The sequence below is a fragment of the Dipteris shenzhenensis genome, chromosome 4 (assembly GCF_047967505.1).
Source record: "Dipteris shenzhenensis isolate YYH24624 ecotype China chromosome 4, Dip_SZ_1.0, whole genome shotgun sequence".
In the NCBI taxonomy this organism is placed as follows: Eukaryota; Viridiplantae; Streptophyta; class Polypodiopsida; order Gleicheniales; family Dipteridaceae; genus Dipteris; species Dipteris shenzhenensis.
The window spans coordinates 53,400,926-53,422,106 of NC_141599.1; the positions used below are offsets into that span (position 1 = coordinate 53,400,926).

Genomic DNA, 21,181 nt, shown 5'->3' on the forward strand with positions numbered 1-21,181 from the left:
TAGAAACGGGCCTATGGATGAGTCGAGCTGTAGCCCACGTGCTCGGGGGTGGTCGGGAGGATCGAGGCACCTGCGCTATGATTCTGGTTGGATTGAGGCAACACACCTACAGCAAAAACCCCATTTTTTGGAGCTGATTTGAGCTATTTGGTAGCTGGTTGACTGGTTTCTTTGGGGTTTTCTAATGCAGCACCTATACTTTTGTTGGCATGCTCTGTTTTAGGCCCTTCCTTGACCTAGGCGACCTCTGCCTCTGTTTTGGTTCTGGTTTATCCATTTTCAGGAGGGTTTTGACTGATTTTCAAGATTGCCCTTGAGTTGGAGCAATTGTTCCACTGGCTGGTGGTGTTTTCATCTTGGAAACAGCACATACACTCCTTTTTTAGCTCGATTTTATTCGCTAAATTACTGTTGTTAACAGAATCGACCACAGTTCAAGGAGTTGAACAATTGAGAAAACAGTTGCAAATCAGCAATTATAGGTCTGCCGTGTTGAGCTCTTGCGTTGGGAGTGGTGGCACCTTCGGAACAGAAAATTTCTGATTCGATTTAGTTACATTTGAATCACTTTTGGAGGTGCTTTGTTTGAGCCAAGCACTGGTTTGTCTGGGGCAGATTTGATTCTCTTTCGTAGTGTTTGAAAATTCCATTTTATAAGTTCAGAACTGAGATTTTCTGGCTGCATTTGCCTAACTGAGTATTGGATTATGGAATACTTTTCTGTTGCTGTTGCAGTATAATTCCCAGCACATGAATCTTTGGGACTGTTTGTGCAGTTATCTTTAAAGATGCTTAGAATTAGAATCACAATCCGGGAGAAGCAAGCTTCCGGGGGGCATGGTATGAGAAAATACAAACATTTTTTACCAATCAAGGTCTACAGAATTGTCCAACTGAGATTATCCTTTAGGTCGAGAAAGACAAGAAGGATTTTTTGATTATCATCCTATATGTGGATGATATGCTGCTTACAAGCACAAATGAAGAGAAAATTGTAGAATTCAAGAAGTATCTCGAAGCTTCATTTGAGATGTCTGAACTGGGTTTGTTACACTATTATTTGGGCATTCAGTTTATGCAAACAGACAAAGGCATTGTGCTTGACCAGTCAAAATACATTCAGGGACTGTCACAAAGGCTCAATTTTTAGGATTGCAAACCTATTTCAACTCCCATGTAGCCATATATACCGTTAAGCTATTGGATGCTGTATTGATCTTTGCAATACCTTCAAGATATTCAGCTTAGTGTATCGCAGTTGAGCAGGTATATGGACAGCCAATGACATCCCAGTTGAGCAGGTATATGCACAGCCCAAAGACACAACATTGGTGTGTTGTAAAGTGTGTTTTCAGATATTTGCAAGGTACATAGTCTCTTGGTTTGTTCTATGGGGCAACTCTAACTTGCATGCTTTCAGTGATTCAGCTTGGGCTATTGTACTAGATATTCCACCAGGGGAAATTGTTTCTTCATTTGCATTTCATGTATTTCTTGCTTGAGCAAGAAACAATCCATTGTGGCAACTTCAACTTGTGAAGCTGAATACATGGCAGCTTTCACTGCTACAGTTGAATAGGTATGGCTGATCTTCGTGGTGGTTTGCAGCCATGTAGTCCTATACTCACTAATAGCTAGAGTGCTATTGTGGTGGCACGGAATCCTTTGTTTGCTACACGCACGAACACATTGAGATCCAATATCGTTATGTTAGAGAGAGGTTACATGTAGGAGGATCAGACATTAGTGTTATATATCTTTTCACCAAGGCCTTATTCACAGAGAATTTTGAAGCTTTCCACAAAGCTTTGGGCTGACTTCCATTTGGTGATTGAGATGATTTCTTGTACACTAGGACATTGTCACTGCAGGGGGCTGTTGGAAATATTGTCATTAGGTAGTGGCCAATATATTAGTTAATTAGGAGGCAAGGGGCACTTTTTCAAGGTTTTTCCCCTTAACCACAACTAGTGTTTGAATTAGCCGTTGTGCGAGTTCTAATTCACCCTAGGCTCTCCCCCTATGGTTTTAGTGTTTTAGCATGTTGATAGCTCTCTTGATCTCATTCTTGCATTCTTAATTCAGCTCAAGTTTTTGAGCTTTATCCATCTCCAAATTCTCACATTTCCCTCAGTTTAGAGAGTTGTGAAACTTTCTTGAATTATAAAGACTGAAGATTGTTGGAGTTCTAGGTGAGCCTATGGTTTTAGCGTTTTAGCATGTTGATAGCCCTCTTAAATTAATTTGTATTTAACATGAGTTGAATAACTTCTCAGAACATATTGGTGATGATGGATTGTGTGGTGCTTGTTATATAATGGGGATGATGTTGTATTTTATAATAATGGGAAAGCTCTAGCGGAGGCAAAGCATACTTCATATCAGGCCACGTGATAGGTTGGTCTACTTCTAGATCAAGTTGGCATTCACATGGTTTATATAAAGTGGGGGTTTCACTCCCCTTCTACACAGTTTCACATCAGTCCCTCATCAATTGAAGAGTAGAGAGAACAAGCAAGTAAGCACTTGGACAACACTCAGGATGGTGTTTTTGCGGCTACTATCATCTAGTGTAGGAGAGCATGGCTACTTGTTGTATTAATGGAGCTTCTACGTCAACTTGATTGGGTAGCATCTATTCAGATTCACTTACTGATCTTCATCCTCATCATGCGTGTGAATTATTCACGAGTTTGGATTGCTTCCATTGTCTTGCATAAGTGCATGGTTTTCACTTGAGGTGATTGGGGAGGATGTCTACGAGAAGCTTGTTATTAGGGTTGGCTAGATCGAGGACATCCAAAAGTATTTTTGCAAGTTTTGGGCTTGAGGGGCTGATCTACTTCAGCCAACTGATCTAACTCATCCAAGAGATTTTGATGGCATACCAAGAGCAAGGAGCACTTATCCGTAGGAGAAAGTTACACCAAACTGGGCAGCAAACCCTGCATGTTTCATCAGGGGGATTTACACACCCTTCTACAAAAAGAGGTGACTTCAATTTACTTTTTTTGGACAAGCTGTTAGTTCTTCTATTTGCAGCAAGAAGTGAGATGGCTGCAATCTCAAAGATCTTACCTATCTCACACTTTAGGGAAGGTAAGTTAAAGAGTCTTTCGACTTCACAAAGACTATGGTACCTTTTCAAAGTTCTTGCCTATGGGGACAAGCACCACCTCGGTGCCTATAGGTCTAGTTGTGTGGCAAGCATGGGAGGAGGATAGCACAGATCAATATGCAGTTCTCACCTAGATGATGAAGAGTCATTGATCTAGATGGCTCCCAGTACTCACGAGGTGTGGATATTTTGAAAAACTGGTATGAGACCGCTGACAACTCAATGAGGATCCTAAACCGTTAAAACTAGTTGTACTCGCACAAGATGGGAAGGGTTAAGGTATGGAAGAGTTCCTCACCAAAGACTAAGGTTTTGTGGGATCTTTGAAGAGCTACTGGATGGCAAGACTTTGACTAAGCGTGTGTTGAGCCAACTAACTTGTAGCTATCAACAAGGCCTTGTCATGGCAACTAGCATGGGTTCGAAAGAAAGAAAGAAAAAAGAAAGAAAGTTTATTAACATCTACAAAAGACCAAAGTGTCTATTAGATTGGAGAAAAACAAGATACAATGAAAGCTAAGGTTGAGGCCACTAAACGAGCACCCATACACAATTTTGATGTCTGTGATGAGAGAAACGTAAATACATCATGCTGTCATCGAGAGAGAGGGAAAACATCGAGGGGGAGCTTTTGGTCATCTACCAATCGATCAGCTGTCCATCTGAGTGACTGGACCTATTTATGTTGTTTGTGGGGCCAACTCCATTGGACAGCTTAGGAGAGACAAGAGGAGCTCTCTCTTCCAGAGAGTCAAGGTTTTTAAACTTCTAAGGCAGTGTTCAAGCACTACAAGCGGATGGGGGTATCTTGTAAAAGCCTACCATGCAGTACATGTAGAGCCCGCCTAGGGCAAGACAATAGCGGGAGGGCCATGTAGACAAATGTTTGCCCCTAGTTAGATGGGCATACCACTAAGTCACAACCTACTAGGGAGAGTTTGGCCGAGCTCCAGTAGAGAAGCTTGCGCCGAACACTCTCGAGGACTGGGGTGATCTGTTGCTCTACTGTGATATCAATACCCACCTGGCATTCGCGGTATCTCGCTGTCTGGCCCCGCGGTATCCCAACGGAAGCCAAGTCGCTTCCCCACTCTTGAATCTCCTGTGTCTCCTTAGAGCGTGTGAAGAAACCTATGGGATTTGTCCAGTTGATCCGCGCACCGGAGGCCTCACAGTAGATAGCCAGGGCTCCCTTGACTCTCTACAAGCTTGCTGTGGTACCCTCTAGGTACAAGGCTGTGTCATCTAGTCTAGGAGCTCCTCTTGTCTGATTGGGAGCCTCAATCCTGTGAGGCCCGCCACTTGTCATCTCAAGTAGTAGCCCAGAGACTCCACAACAAACAAGAAGAAGAAGGGACCGATGGGGCAGCCTTGGCGGACCAAGCGAGAGAGAGAGGAAAGGCCTCGTCCATGTGTCCACCAATAAGCATCTGACTAAAGCTCCCCGCATAAAGCGCAGAAACTCCTCTAATCCATCTATCGGAGAAACCCAATCTCCGCATAGTACCCTCCAAGAAAGATCACTCCACCCTGTCGTAAGCCTTTTCAAAATCCAAGAGGACGACGGCCAACGGCTGTGACTCCTCCCTAGAACAATCCACTGCCTCCCAAAATGTGAAGATGTTGTCCAGGATGCTACGCTCCTGAACGAACCCTGTCTGTGTGTCGTGGATGATGTCGGTAAGATGAGGCCGTAATTGCAAAATCAAGACCTTGGCGAGGATCTTGTATGTAGTATCAAGCAAAGTGATCGATCTCCACTGTTGGACATTTGATCTATCTCCCCCTTTCCGGATCAAACAAATCCACCCCAGAGAAAGAGACACCGCCTTGCTTGTCCTTCCCAAGTTGAAAAGCTTCTAGGTAAAGTTGCAACAACTGTGGTGTATCTGCCAGATCACCCTCTTCCAGCCACTTCGCTGCAATGGTGAATAATTGCGCAACTTCACCAAATAGCGATGGAAAACTTTACCTCTGACTTTTCTTTCCTTCTGTTCACGATCTGTTCCGTGAAAGCCACTTGCAATTTTTGCGTGAGTGCCACGAGGGCTCATAGGTTACTGACTATCGGTGAGCAAAGGGTTTGTATATCGGGGTCAGTTCTCACACAGACAAATGAAGTGGAATGATGTGGGCACTGCGTGGCAACGAGCATGGCACAGTAGTGTGATATCGAAGTTTTGTAGCGCAACGTAGAGGCTCAGTTGGTGTATCGACGTCAGAGTCTTGTAAATGAAATTGATTGCCTTTGGTTAAGGGTCTTCAAACAGCAGTGCCATGTCGTACATGATTAGTGTGAATTAGCGGACAGGCCTCAAAGAATTCGATTGATGAGAGGTATATTTATGTCTATGTGACCTACGTTGTGGTTGTTGACTTAGCTTGCGTTATATTAGAAAGGAGTACACCATTTTCCATTGCAAAGCAATATTGGGTGTCTAGATCTAGTGAGATCATGAGCAGATTATGAGTAGAGAAATTTCAATCAGAAAGTGCCCTAAATTTCATGGTTTAGGAATTTCCATTAGTGAGTGACGGAATCCTGCTTTTTCCCGTCCATAAATTGACGGAATTGGACGAAACTTGACAAAAACCAGTTTGGAGGCGCTTTTAGGTGGGTTTTGTTGTCACAAAAGGACTTGACGTCGAATCAAGGTGATTGGGGAGCTGTACACAGAAGTTTGGACCAGGGAGCTCTCTATTTCTTTATGCACTTGATTTGTTTAAGTTTCGAAATTTCATTGTGCATTCAAAGTGCGGGTTTTATTATTTTTAGTTGTTTAGTATTGCAGATCATTCCCTAGTACAGGGAAATGGTGGTGTGAGTTTTTCTTGAAGATTTCACTTTGATTAGTATGAGTGTTTTCTTTTTTAAAAACTTTAGATCTAAGGCTCTATGGATAAAGGCAAAGCTATAGCAATGGAGGTTGAAGAAGAGGCCTCAAGGGTGGATCCCGTAGAATCGAGTCTCCAACTAGCCCCACAGGTGTCGCGCCTAGCGGCCCACACACTATCAGGTAGGATTGCTTTATTAGAAAATGACTTACAACAGATTCTGGCACGACAACTACAAGCAAATTTAGGGCAATGCGAGCTTAGAAAAATGCTTCACTACATGTATGCTGGTGATAGGTAAGCTTTAGGAGGAGCTGCTGCCTGGCTGAGCCTGCTGCCCCCTGCCATCTCTTCCTCCCCCGCCTCCTCCCCGTCATCTCCTCCCCCCCGCCATCTCTTCCGTCCCCCCTGTCTCTTTCGCCCCCCTCCCCCGCCTTCTCTTCGACCTCCCCCCCGCCTCCTCTCCTCCGCTTGCTCTTCTACCACCCTCCGCCATCTCTTCCATCCTCCCGCCATCTCTTCCGTGCCCCCCTCCTGCTCCTTCCGTTTTTCCCCCGCCTCCTCTTTGCCTTCCTTGCCTCCTCCTCCCCGCCTTCTCCACCTCCTTCCCCTCGCCTCTTCGCCTCCTCCTCCCTACCTTCCCCTGCCACCCCACCGCCCCTTTCCCACTTTCTTCCCCGACTTTTTCCTTCTTGGCCCGCATTTGGTGTACCTCTCTCCTTGGTACCATGGCTTTACAGTGGAGGACATGGACACGACAGACCATGTTCCCCGTTTTTCGGTTACGCTTCGCTTTTGGGGCTTCCAAAGGAATACAGAGCCATCCTCCCCTCCATTGGTTGAGCATTTGGCACTGTGCTGGAGTCTTCGCCAAATTCGGCCACATCACTGGTAGCAAATGACGGGGTCCCCAGGATCAGACTGGTGGTTGAGAGCTCAGAGTCCCTCCCAAAATTGATCCTCCTAGAGACCCTTGAAGGGAGTACACTTTGCCAGCGAGTGGAGATTTCTGGGTTACCAAGCCAATGTCTTCGTTACAGACAGATGGGTCACCTAGCCAAAGATTGCCCCCGTGGACAAGGCCGAGCTCCTCCCCCTCCACCCCCATAGAGCAGGCAAAGTCAGTAGGCTAGAGCCCAGTACCCCCCTAGACGGGAGCAGCAAGAGTCTCAGACCCCTTGGTGACCCCTTCAGAAGGGGACTAGACCCAGGCTAAAAAGAAGAAACCAAGCAAACAGGCTCGAAAGCACCGCAGGTAGAGGCCTTGATGCAGAGAGAGAGAGAGAGAGAGTATTTCGAGAGGCACTTGAGGAGGAGGAGCAGTAGGAGCCCATACGTGGGGACCCCCCCCCTCCCCCCCAAACAGCAAGAGCCACTGCTCAGCCAGGTGAACTTTCCGTGATGGAGGTCCAACGTCTGCATTCACCCTTGTATCAACAGCAAGCCCCAGGTGCTCCTGATGCTGCGATGGCGGAGACTAAGGACGTTAGACCGACAGTGGTTGAGGAGAAGCGGATTCAGAGCCCCGGCAAGCTTGATGAGTAAGGAGAGCCTGTAGTCGCCCCTACTCCCCCTAGATCCCGCTCCCTCTCCACTCCCCCCCTTCTTCTTGAGTTCCCCCTGCCCCCTCCCCCCCCCCTTGGCCCTCCTGCTATGGTCATCCTCACCACCCATCCCCCTCCCTCGGCCTCCCCATCCCCCCCATCCCCCCCGGCCCTTCCCTCCATCTCCTTAGCAAGTTCTTCAGCCTCCCCCCCCTCCCCTGCCAGCGGACAAGGGTAAGACAATGCCCCCTTTCGCTTCCTCATCGCAGCATCCCGTCCCCTCTCTCCATTCGGGGAGGGAGCCACATGGAAGAAGCTCGTCATCCTGGCCAGCAGCTTCCAATTTCCAGCCTGGGCGTCCCTTACCACGGGACTTCAGGGGATTGGGACCCTAGAATTATCTAGAGATTCCGGACTCTTACCCTGCTGGAGGTAATGCTTGTCATCTTGCAGCCCCGAAAAGGGGGTTTGATCAACGAAGTGGGTTCCCAGACACACCCAATTCGCCTCCACTGGGTTGGAGACGTGGTCCCCAGTGGTGTTTGATGCTATGCTGGGAGATAAGATTTCACGCATAATGGACGAGTGGATGGGGCCACAGGGACTTAACCTTTGACACACCCATGGTGCTGAGGTGAATTTTCAGCTGTGCTTCACGCGGGAGAAGCCGATGTGCGGTTTGGCGGTAGGTGTTATCAGATTGCCGCTTGAGGCAAAGTTTGATCAAGCATACTACTGGCCACTCCAAATGTCTGCGGAGTTTTTCGGGGTGGAAGTCTCCTTCATGATGAGTGGGTACGGAAGATTGGCATTGAGCCAATGTCCACCTTGGTACACTCGCGTACAGACACAGACTACTCGCCCTCCAAACCCCCGGCAAAGTCACATAAGGGAGTCTTTCTGAAACAAGCACCCACTCACAGGAGAGCCTTGTTTTCTGCATCCCCATCCTCATGAGTTGGACCATAGTGAGTTGGAACGTGCATGGGCTCCATGACCGTGCTCGTAGTCAACTACAGTACCTGATCCTTCAGCAGGATCTACAGAGGGCAGTGGTAGTGGCGGGCAGTGGACATCCTTTTGATTCAGGAGCATATGTTCTCAGCATCAGACATTAGAGGGCGACACCACCTCCTTCCAGGGAGAGGCCCGGAGGTGTGGTCCCCTACAGTAGGATGGAGCAGAGGGGTCTGCATCTCAGTCTCACAGACAGTGGCCCCAAAGGTTTATGATCAGGGCGAGCTTATCCCTAGACAGGCAGTTTGGATGGGAATTAGGATGGGAGAGTCCAAGACTAGGATCCTGAACGTGTATGCCCAGCTTTTTGAAAATTTGTGAAAGTTTGTCACCTCAGCTCTGAATTCTGGGGATGCTATCAGTGCCTTTAAAATTGCATTTTAAGTTAGTCAACATAAAGATAAAATCATTTGATATTAAAAGATGGGTGTCATTGAGAGGAGGTTCTAATTGCTAGCTCTCTTTCATTTTTTTTCATACAGGGCATGCCCGACTGGCAAGAACTTACAAAGGAACTTCCTCCCTTAGATGCTTTGGTAAGCAAACTTGAACGGTAATTGGTTGCCCAGAAAATCACACTGAGCCAAGTTTTGGAACAGCATGATCAAGTTTTCACAATCCTTGTCATCCTTTGGTAATGATATTTGTAAACATGGGTGAACAAGGAGAGACGACCAAATAAGTTATGTTTGGACTTAGTTTCCTTGTAATATATTGAAACTCAGATGATGTACTTTTCAGGAATGTCATTGTCAGCTTCTTTTTGGGTGTGTTAAGCTGGCTTTCATGTGTTAATTAAGGCAGCTCCAATACCACTACAAAAGTCAAGGCGTTCTTAAGCACTATCTTGATTGGAGAAATGGGTTCTTCCTGAAACTGAACCTATTTCTCTCAAAGATGGTTCAAGATCCCATGTCAATTCTCAATGAGTCCTAATGGACTGCTAAGTTAATGTTCTGTTGTGTGGGATGGTGATTGCATCATTATTCTCCGAGGGTTCTTGGCATCGTGCTCATTTGCGACAGGATAATATATTAGCTTAGATAGGGCACATCTCTCTGTGGTCCAACGAAAGAATTTTACAATATGTTCTGACCATTCTGGTGGTAAAAAATCAGATGTAGGACAGGAAGGGACTGACTTGGGATGAGCTATCCCATGGATGCAAAGGATTTGAGGGACAATATATACAGGTGACCAGTATATGTTCTTGCTTGCTTCAACGGCTGAAAGGGGAATTCATCCTCAAATGGAGGTGGCCCATCGTAAAATAGACCAAGAAGTGTGCGGACGATAGGCACCAGCCTTCAGGTGATGCAATCATCAGGTATGTTTGCTTCTGCAGGTTTAATGTGAGATAGACTCTGCTCTCTTGCTATGCTGTAGGCGGTGTTCTTGCAGGTCCTGTGGTGAAAGGAGCTCTTTTGGCTGCATTAGATTACCCAGAAATGAACTTTGAACTTTACCCCTTCCAATTCTAACCAGGAGTCTGGTAGCATATAAAATATTGTCAAACAAGATCAAACAAATAGAGATGCGTGTATCAACATCCTCAAGAGTCCAAATAGGAACTTGTCCTCTAAAACTGAGTGGTATTTAAAAAAAAGGTTCTGCCTGTACAAATAGGCTTTTCTTCTCTCTTTGTTTCTTACAGGCCATTCAATTTATAAAGTACTACTTGTCCTCACACTTTCTATAAAAAATAAATGCTTTTTTAACAGTTCCCACTTCTCCCCCAAAGGGTCTGTTTTTATAATTCCTATCACGAGGGAGCCTCTAGATGTTTCTGCAATCCCTCTTCTGAGGATGATATGAGGACAATGTCATTTACGTACAATAGTATCTGCACCATCAGGTCAGCCAGAAGTGAACCCTCTCAACCTAGACGATCCACAAAGGATGCAATCTTATCAATATAGAGCCCGAAGAGAGTTGGTGAGAGGGGGCATCCTTGCTTCACTCCAACAGTTCTCTCAACCCAATTCGATAGACCTCTTGGGGCACGTTCTCTCCCTCTGACACGACTCATATAGACTCATCTCCCCCCAAATCATGATCTCTGGGAGTTGCAACTCATGTAACCTCCTGGTCAGAGAGAGAGTTTATTAAAAGTCTTTAGAAGACCAAAAGGTCTATGAGACTAAAAAGAACTTGATACAGTGAACTGGGGGATGGAGCCACGAAATTGGCATCAACACCCATGATGAATACAAAGAAAACTCAGTCACAATCCTAACTATACCAATACATAGAGAGAAAAATCTCCAAGCTCATGAATAGGATGAAGGCTGGTGGTGTTGTGATGACGATCCGTGCGGGAATGTCAAACCTAAGACGGGGTCGGCGATGAGCAAGGATGTTGTGGTGGCAAAAAACCTATAAAGCGATGACGACGATTGATTTGTGTGGTCTGTTGTGGTCTCTTGGCTATGGCCCTACGACGAATGAGTGTCACTATTTGTCAGAGAGAGAGAGAGAGAGAGAGAGAGAGAGAGAGAGAGAGAGAACATCCATATGACCAATGGGACTAAATGCGTTTTGCCAAAAAGAAAACTTCAAAACAAACCACCTCCTCTTGAGAAGTTGCACTCTCTTACATCATTTGTAGGTTGAGAACTTGCTAGGTCTTATTATCATCATGAAACTCTTGCCCTCCCTAAGCATTGTCATTTCCCAAATTTTGACTTGCTAATGCTTTTTTTGGTGAACTAAAAGCAACAAAGATAGTTTAAACAAGCAAGCTTTCGGTAGGATGACGATGAGGTGCAGAGTTGGCAAAAGAATTTTTCCATGTTCTAGAGCATCCCCTCTAAAGACACCACTAAAGAAAGTAACAAAACCTCCACAACTTCAAAGAACTGACAAAAGAACCAAGTCAAAAATCAAACACCCAACTTGAAGCAAGATTACATAGCAAAGTTTGAAGAAAGTGAATTTGCATGACTAAAGAAAAACATTCCAAAACCAAAGTGAGACCATAGTGAGGCATGGATGCATGCAATGGGATAGCATGGGTACGGGGAAGTTGGAAGTGAAAGGGCTTCTGCAAATCTAAGAACTTGATTTGAGCCTCAATGAGCAACGTATTCATGTTTGGGGAGAGGCTTGAAGAAATGGAATGGAAAAAATAATAACCATAAGAGTTTAATATTTCTTCTATTCTAAAAGATGAAAGCAAGAATATAGACATGGGAGAGGTTGAGAAAGGGATTGGAGAGGAAAGATTGTCTAATGCATCAAGGGCATGTATCCCACTTATGTATTTGTGCTCCTCATATCCTCAAAACCACCACACAAGCATTTTGGTCCAAGCTCAAACTTTTGAAGGAAAAAGTTCATCCATTTATTATGGTCAAAAATTGAATTTCATTCAATCATTATCTGCCATCAATACTTGAGAAAATGCATCCGTCAATTTTTTGGGGAGTCTTAACAAGAAACAAATGTAGTGGTGCATTAATGTATGGGTTAGTGTTTCAAGTGTTAGGGAAAATGGTGGCGGAGTTCTATTTTAACAATCAACTTTCGTAGCTTTAAAGCATCATCTTTGCATGCAGCCTCACTCGCTTTCCCCGACTCGTTACCTTCAAATTCTTACTGTGATTTCGCTTATGAAGGTCATGATTTAGAAAGAAAGAGTATAATTCCAAATAACAAAAGGGATTTAGAATCCACATCATAGAAGGCTAAAAATAAAATTACCTTTCAAGGTGATTCATACTGTATTCAAGATTTGCATGTCTCTCTTAACCAAGTCTTCTATAAAAAAAAACCTTGTCCACACTTTGGGATAAATTGCTCTTAATTGTCAACAATTTTATTTCTCAAAATTTTGTGATCAATATAATTAAATTATTAATTCTTTGTTTTATTTTTGTCATATTTAGTAATATAAAATAAGGTTTTTTTGAAAGTTTTTATGCATCAAGTGGATATAGTGTGTTAAGATCAATCAAGGTTTGCATGAAGGATTACTTTGATTTCACTTGTAATCTACATAGGTCAATGATAACAAACTCAAAATATTAGTTATTATCCTATCACATTGTAGATCATCTCGTTCCCATCACAATCATAGAAGAAACAAAGTTTGGGAGCAACATGTTGGGAAGAAGTTGAATGTCTGAAAGGAAAAACGAGAAAATTTTGAAATAAAATTATTTGGATGTGTGTCGATGTGATTTATGCCAAGATAAGAAGCTTTTCTTGGCCTAAATTAATGCTCTCATGCACATCCCTCCTAAAAACTTTTTTGATGTCTTTATTTTTTATCTCCTTTCTCCTCTATCGGTATTTGACTTTCCCCACTAGGACTAAATCAATCATAACTTTTGCTCCATGAACTCTAATTGAATGTTTCCTACTTTCTTGTGATCGAAATAAGATGAGCTATGACATGATATAGATAGAGATAAAATTATTAATAATTTTATAGATAAAACAACATAGAAATTATGAATAATGTATTAACCTCAGTTTTGCCTTTTTATGATTAATATAATTAAAGTGTTACATATAGATATATGACATATCATCTGTGTCTACCCAATCTACTAGAAGGGCTGCCTCAATCTGCAAGATCCTGCACTCCCTCTGAGATGTCCTATCAACTGAGAGTCTCCTCTGGAAGCCTGCGGAAAGCTTTCCATGACCCCAAAGATGATGCGGATCCCCTCTCCCACCTGGACCACTGTATGTAGAGTGAGGCACCAAGTGGTCTGCCATGATCATGTAATATACTCTCATTTCATACGATCGGTTGCCTATCAATCTCTTGACGAGAGGAAGGAGGAATCCTTTGAAGAGTGCTCCTGAAACTAGCCCATGCTTTCCATATGGCAACCATGAAAGGGAACGAAGGTGATCTGAGGTGTGCTGTGGTGAAAATCCACCTGATACAGCTCATCCAGTCTCCTCCAAAAGAAGGTTTGCACGTCTTAATGCTGCTAATAAGAAATGCCTTCTACGGCTCCTGCCCTAGCATAAGTCCTCGCACCACCATCTTGCAAAGTAAAGCTCTACACTGTAAATCTGGATCAATGATATTGAGACCCCTTTCCTGTATACATATATATGTACATATATACATATATAGATATAGATATATACATATATACATATATAGATATAGATATATACATATATACATACATATATATACATATATACATACATATATACATACATACATACATATATATATATATATATATATATATACACATATATATACATATATACATATATATATATATATATATATATAGAGAGAGAGAGAGAGAGAGCATCCTATTATTAGCTAGGATAAGGCGATTTTGACCAGCTGAAGCAAGCCATCACCTGGCTCGACTAACTCGGATGCAAACATGCATCTCTCTCTCTCTCTCTCTCTCTCTCTCTCTCTCTCTCTCTACTAGCATCGTATGGTCAACCAGGGCAAGGTGATTCCGACTGGTCAAAGCGGACCATCACATGGATCGACTGACACACAAAAACAACAAGAAAAGGTAAAGAACTCACCAAAACCAAAAGAGTAAAAAGGTTAGTAGTGAAGCGAGATTTTGACAAAAAATGAGAGAAAACAAGGAAAGGGACCTTTTTGTAACTTTTATGCAAAAATATCACGGTATAAATTGAGTTTTGGCATGGTATCTGGATGGTCCCAGTTGTGACACATGTCCAAGCCGTGTCATGTGTTGACGTGTGGCACTGCTAGATTTGCAACACTTATATGTGTATTTATTTTTTAATTTATTCTCTCTCTCTCTCTCTCTCTCCCCCCCCCTTCCCTCCATGCTCATCCCCCTCCCTCTATCACAATGAAATTGAAATGAAAAGAAAATTTGACATCATATAAAATTGTAGATAAATCAAAAGAGAGAAATGTTTTTGTCTAGTTGTTAGTGCATCTTGCAAAGGAGATGGCGATGATATGACGACAAAGTTTGTTTTTGGGATGGAGGTGATTTCATGCTACACGAGAGAAGTAGTTGCCTTTGCAACTATCCATGATAGGGATCCAAATTCTATTTGCCATTTTAGAAAACTTGGCGAAGATAAGATGGTTCTTATGGTATCGAGGATTCTTAGCCGGCATGTTGAGCAAAAGCATAAGTATAGAGCTATGGAATCACTTGGACATGTTATGGCCTATAATACATCAAACAAAGCTTTCATTGCATGGGACAATGATGAGACTTATCTAGAGGACTCCATCATAGATGCAAAACATATCTCATTGGATTTTACCGTTGGAGATATTGTACAAATGAAGTCATTTGCAAACCAGGGTATAGGAGAAGGAAAAGTATTGGTGTTTGAACAAGTGGAGGAGTTCTCATTTGCAAAGATGAAAATTGTGAAAGTCACTAAAGATGATGTTGATCCCTACTATGATAGTGTATGCAATCTCTAGGCACACGTGTTTCAGTGACAATGGCAAGATATATTACAATATGGAAAGGAAAAAACAACTTTAATTTGAGGATTTAAAAGGTTCCAAAAGTGATGCCTTATCTAGAGTGGATAACTTCACACACTGAAAAAGGAGAAGATTCCAAATAGTAATGTTTTATCAGGTGTGGATGAGTTCATGTATATTGACAAACTTGGTGAAAGAAGTTGTGGAGTTACAACAACCATGCAAGGTGTTCAATGAGTGATTATCTCTCATATGTAGACGTGTTTCAACCTTGTAAACATTATGAAAGAACACTTAATGCAAGTGGATGTACTACAATTGACAAACTTGACAAAAAAACTTGTAAAGTTGTGACAACAATGCAAGAAGTGTCAATGAGTGATTCTCTCTCCAAGGTAGATGACTTTGAAGCTTCTCAATACTCTCCAAGAACATTTAATGCAACTTGCACAAATACATTTGACAAACTTGGTTTAAAAAGTTATGAAGTTGCAACAACAGTCCGCTCTATGACATATTATTAGAACAAACCATGTAATAAGGCTCTTAAAGAAAGCTCACATCGCTCATAGATTTTGTTATTACACTTGCTAAAAGAAATTTGAGTTCTTGTTTTAATGAAAAATCACCCTCACTCCATTACCGTGTGTCATAATTGTGTTCACTGTGATGACCAGAAGCTTCTTTTCTTATAGGCCCCAATTAGTCCTAGCTTCTCATAGGATAAACTATGTATGTAGTGTCTTCTTTCTCTCCATGGGTCACAATGACTTTAGTATGACCACAATGAAATGTTCTTTTAGTAAGACCCTCTATTAAAAATTGATCTTATCCTTTCATGGAAAGCAATGTCTCATCATAGCATTCAATAGTACAATTATCACATGTAAATAACACATTTACATCACTTTACTTTAGTATTTAAAAATGCTCTTAGTCACTATCTAGCTTAAACTTAGTATCATTACACAATTAAAATCCTAGATCCTTGATATTGCTAAATGGAGATGGTTAACAAATTTTTCTAGTGGTACAACACAAATGGTGACAACAAGGACAACACCACCAATAACAACGTTACTAGCCACTAGTGAACCAACAAGAGAATAAATGGTTTTCTGAGGTGTTAACCCTGTGGCAAAAAGGGCCAAAAGCATAATCCAAAGCAACCAAAGTGAGATCATTGTGTGTGTGGTGTAGCGAGACAAAGCTTCACTTGTAAATTTCTTGAGCTTGAAGGTGGATTTGGTGGATCTAACACGGTAGAGGGATAGCAAAGTGCTCTCTAGAAAAGATTTATACTTATTTGCAAAATCATGATCTCTAGAGAGAGAAATCCTACAATTCATAATTTTGTTTTGGAGAGAGAAACTCTATATCATTTGTATCATAGAGGGAAACTCCATAAACTTTGTATCAGAGAGAGAAACTCCATACAATTTGTGTTAGAGAGAGGAACTCCATACACTTTGTGTTGGGATGAAAAGTCAAAAACATGTATAAATATCTCTTAATGCAAAGAATCTCTCGCTCTTTTGGGGCTCAATTTTCGATTCACTTGTGATCTCCTCACATCCATGTTCCCTTACACTATCATGTCCTAGCATGCTCTCTCCCTTGTAACCCAAACTCTTTCCTCCTCCTCCTTCCTTTGCCTCTCTCCTCCTCCCTTAATCATCCTCCTCCTCCCTCCTCTCCTTCCTCCTGCTCAACCTTATTCCCTTCTTCTCTACCCTTAACCTTATGATCCCTTAACAGACACTAGGTCTCCACTCCCTAACATTGATCTCCACCCTGCAACCCTCTCTCAAGCTCAAATCCATAGTTAGGTTTCTCAATCCTATCCTCCTTGTAAACCCTGCAAAATCTCTTCTACACCCTTGAACTCTGTTACCAGATTGGTTAACAATATGCCACCGCTAGTTAGTGATGTGATTTGATGGAGAGTGTCAAGTCTGTAGAGCCAGGATTGTGTCTTGGAGCTAGATGGTCCAAAGAGGATGGTCAAAGAATGAGAAGAGAGTGTGGTATAAAGCGATTAGGGTTGGCCATCCCTTCAAAAGGTGACATGTATAAAAGGCCAAATGTTGACTTTGGTCTTCATTGTTGTATGCACAAGTTTGGAATACAAGTTCCCTCTTCTTTTCCAAGAGTGTCTTTGGGTGTTCTCTTGTTTCCTTTGTAGTGCCTTTTTGTTTGCCACTCCATCCCCCTTCACTCTCCTCTTCCCTTCTCCTTAAAGGGAACTGAATTAGCACGAGTAAGCACCAAGGGTGCAACAAAGATTGGGAAGGGAAAAAATAAGGTCATCGTCCAAGATGGGTCGGATGAAGACACGGCCTCCCTAGCAACATCCTCCTCCTCTGGTGGTATCTTTTCAAATGGAAGCATCAACAAGCAACTGCATGAGGCAAATGAGGCAATGAGGCAATGATAATGGCTTCAACCTATGGCCAAGCCACAACACCTAAGGGTCATGGTGAATATCCCAACCCATGGATGGGGAAACAAGGTCTCACCAAGGCGCATAAATTGGAACACAAGTGCCAAGAGGAATGTGAGTAGAGGCTCAAGGCAAGCAAGAGTACCATTACAATTCATCCAAGACATGAGATGAATGCTCGAGCCTCAAAATCCTTGCAAATACCTAAAAGGGTAGAGGAGGAAGGTGTGTCATGCCCTTCAACAGAGGGATCCACCCTAATGAAACGGATGTTTGAAGAAGACCCCACCTTGCAACAACTAAAGGAGGATGACAACATGTCCTTATATGGCTTAGAAGAGTCGAAATAAAATAGGGAGGGAACCTACCACTGGTCCTCACGATATCATAGCATTAGCCTCATTCTTGTCCACTGAGATCAACATGCCCATCGCGACACTATTATGGGTAATCCTACTCTATGGAGAGACCTCTCTGATTGGATGAATGGGCAAATAGTAACACCCCAATCCATAAATCCTGCGAATATTGAATCTCCCAATCAAGCTCAAGACCTTCCAAGGGTGCCAGTCAACAAATTGGGCCAATACTTTGAGAGTGATGACACAAATGCAGTGTTACCCATCTTCTTCCATGATCAGAAAGCTATGGCAATCTTAGATGGAGGAGCAAGTGTTAGCATCAACATGAAACAATGCTGGGAAAAGTGGGGAAGTCCCAACTCAGAGAGTACTTCCTTGGTAGTTAAATTAGCTGTGATGGAAGCACGGCTCATCCCATCGGGGAGTCCTGTTGGCTCTTTCCCATGGCTTCCACATGAAGAGCAGAGTATTCTAAGTATGCAGTGTTTCGAGGCTTTTTGTCACCTACAGATATTTTGGTGCTGTCCTTTGTAGTATACGTGTAGCTTACCACCTCAGGTCGTATTTTGGTGAGAGACCTAGGCTTAAGTGTGGTAAGAAAACATAGTGCATGCATGTGTGACAGGAACGTGCATCATCATGGTTGGGGTAATGAAGGCTTTCACCTTCATTGGGGGTTGAAGGGTTTAGGAGGAGTTTAAGGGTTAGAGGGAGGTTCAGGGTTTAGAAGAAGGTTCCAAGGTTCAGAGAGATGTTCCAAAGTTTAGAAAAAATTCCAAGGTCTAGAAGGGGTTTAAGGGTTAGAAGGAGGATCCAAGGTTCAAGGTAGAGTACATGGTGGAGAACTTGTCTCCCTTGTAGATCATGGGGGTCAAGGGTTGAGGGACTACGGGTTTAGGGGGAGCATAGGAGTGGGATAGGAAGAAGGTGTAAGAGCATGGGAGGAAAGGAGAGAGAGGAGTAGGGAGGAGGAGGGAGGAGGAGGGAGGAGGAGGGAGGAGAAAGGAGGAGGAGGAGGAGGAGGGGGAGGAGGAGAAGGAGGAGAAGCGAGGAGGAGGAGGGAGGAGGAGGAGGAGGGGGGGGGAGAAGGAGAGGGAGAGAATGGGTTGCAAGGTTGGAGGAGAGGGGAGGAGGAGTTGCAAGATTAGGACATGCTTTTGGACGTGGAGTGCAAGGAAGCATGGACACTTGGAGACAATTGCTTGGCATACCAAGTAGAACTTAACACAATGTCCCCAAAGAGTGTGGACTTCATTCCATTATGGGGTATTTACATGTTGGAGACCTTCTCTCTCTGCATGTAGGAATTGTAAGACATTCTCTCTCTACATGTAGGACTTGCATATAGAGGTTGCATGTAGGAGTTGCAAGTTGCATGTAGGAGTTGCATGTTGCATGTAGGAATCGGTCAAAACATCGAGCGACCGCATTCGAGCGAGTCCAGAGTTGAGCGATGCTTGTGACGAACTTTGTTTAAAGCCATGGTTCCAATTGATTCTTTTGACACATTGATCATATGGAAATAGATTGCATTCTTGAAGTTTATTTTCTTGAGAGGTGGACATGATTCCAACAAGAAATCTCAATGAAACCACATAGCATGACAGGTGGTTATTTCCATGCACTCAAATGGCACAATATGCATTTGGGGTTTATAACTCCATGGTGTTCTATAGTGTAGGTTTCCCAATGGAGTCCAAGACAGCAATATACTCTTTAACACAAAATAAAGAGTAGCTTTTAATACAATATAAATCCATTCATTCATCCAATCCATGTCATTCTACATTATGCAATGCTAATATGGCTTTGGGGCCTACAATATACTCAATACTCCAAAAGGCACAAAGATTCACAAAACACTTCAACCACTATCTTCACACTCATCATCTACAAAAGGACTACAAATGCGTGAATGTTGTGTTCCAAGTTGATCAAACCGCTTGTCGTTCGCCATGGCTCTAGCCATTCCTTTAGCATATGTAGGCAAAGCACTACAGGGGCAAAATTAATAGAGAGTAAGTTGGAACTGCATAACATTGACCACAGAGTAACAAGATAATGAAGACAAGTCAACCATTCCACCATGCCAATGAAAATCAAACGTCTAACTTCAAGGATGACATAAGCTCTGAAAATGTAATTTTCAAGCACAAAATATAAAAAGTGTGCCACTAGCCAATGTAAAGCATGACAATAGGAAAGCAAAGTGTCTCACTAGTCATCAAAGGGATTATAAGTGGGATTTGAAGAATAGTCATCCTCCCCCATATCCTTCTCATCCCTATGAGGCCTCTTTGCTAGGGATGCCTGCACTAGTGGCAGCACATATGTATCCACCATGATTGTATCCACATCAAATGAATAACAACATCTTCCACTAGCTTGGCATGCCCTCATGAGAGGGCCTGTGCCATATCCCATCTCTAGAACCAGACCTCTTGGCACACATACCAAAGCCAAAATCATAGAGACAAATCCTAAGGAGTGCTCGAGAGCACTCCTAGCACCTTGAAGCTGCCAGCTGGAAGATGAGGCACCATGAGTCCACTCTATCTCAGGCATGTAGTGGGTCCACATGTCATCGCTCACTCGCACCCCATGTATATCAAACAGAGAATGGCTCTCGGCCTTGAAAATGGGTGTGGAGGCTCTATTGCAACATGCAAATACCAGCATGGAAGTACAAATCTACATAAAAATACTTAAATCAGCTTCATTGTTCACTTTTCCAATTGCGAAAGGCTTTCAAAAAAGTAGATGAAGCGTATACCGGCATGTTCTCCCCTGATTGTTTAACGAAGCCGTACTCATTCTTGTCTAACACCATCACTCTTCTTGCTAATCTGAAGGTCTTCGACTTTGACATACCTCTCATCCATGTCAAGCAAGGGCCTGGAAATTTGTTGCATTAGTTCAAATCATAGTAGAAATCTTAACAAATGCACATATACATATCAAGAATCCTACTAACATCTTACACCACCTGCAATGGGACAAAGCATGGCAAGCCATCCATTGTCTCCTATGGTGGCTACGGCTGTGGCCAAACCATACTTCACATGGTCCTCAGAAAGAATATTCCAGGGAGGTAATGGATTACTGACACCCAAGTTCTGTCGTGGGAAAGTCTAGGAAAATAAAATCTGCTGCCCATTTAACTTTTCTCCCCTTTTTCTTGTATTCCATAGAAGGGTCACGTGCAGACAAAAAGAACTCATGAATCTTAGCATAGCACATGCAAAGTCATGGCCCATCAAAATGTAGTCTCCCACAGAGCATCCATACGTAGCCAACCCTCCATATTGCATAGCATGTTCTAGCGATAGTGGTGGACAGAAGATAAATGGAGTGACAACTTTCATTATCTTTTTTCCTATTGAAAAAAACAATCCATTGCTAAACATATGCAAGAAGCTCATCCCAAGTCATGCACTTCAA

At 43.0% G+C, this 21,181-nt stretch overlaps 1 protein-coding gene across 2 annotated transcripts in view; it reads left to right on the forward strand.

Moving 5' to 3' along the window:
• LPA1 (tetratricopeptide repeat (TPR)-containing protein) overlaps positions 1–10,049 on the forward strand; it is a 97,947-nt gene extending 87,898 nt beyond the window's left edge. For both annotated transcript variants that reach the window (XM_087373253.1, XM_087373254.1), the window contains exon 9: positions 8,997–10,049. In XM_087373253.1, coding sequence (XP_087229379.1) covers positions 8,997–9,071 — 75 coding nt within the window. In that variant the 3' untranslated portion in view covers positions 9,072–10,049. The remainder of the gene's footprint in view (positions 1–8,996) is intronic.
• The last annotated feature ends 11,132 nt before the right edge of the window (positions 10,050–21,181 follow it).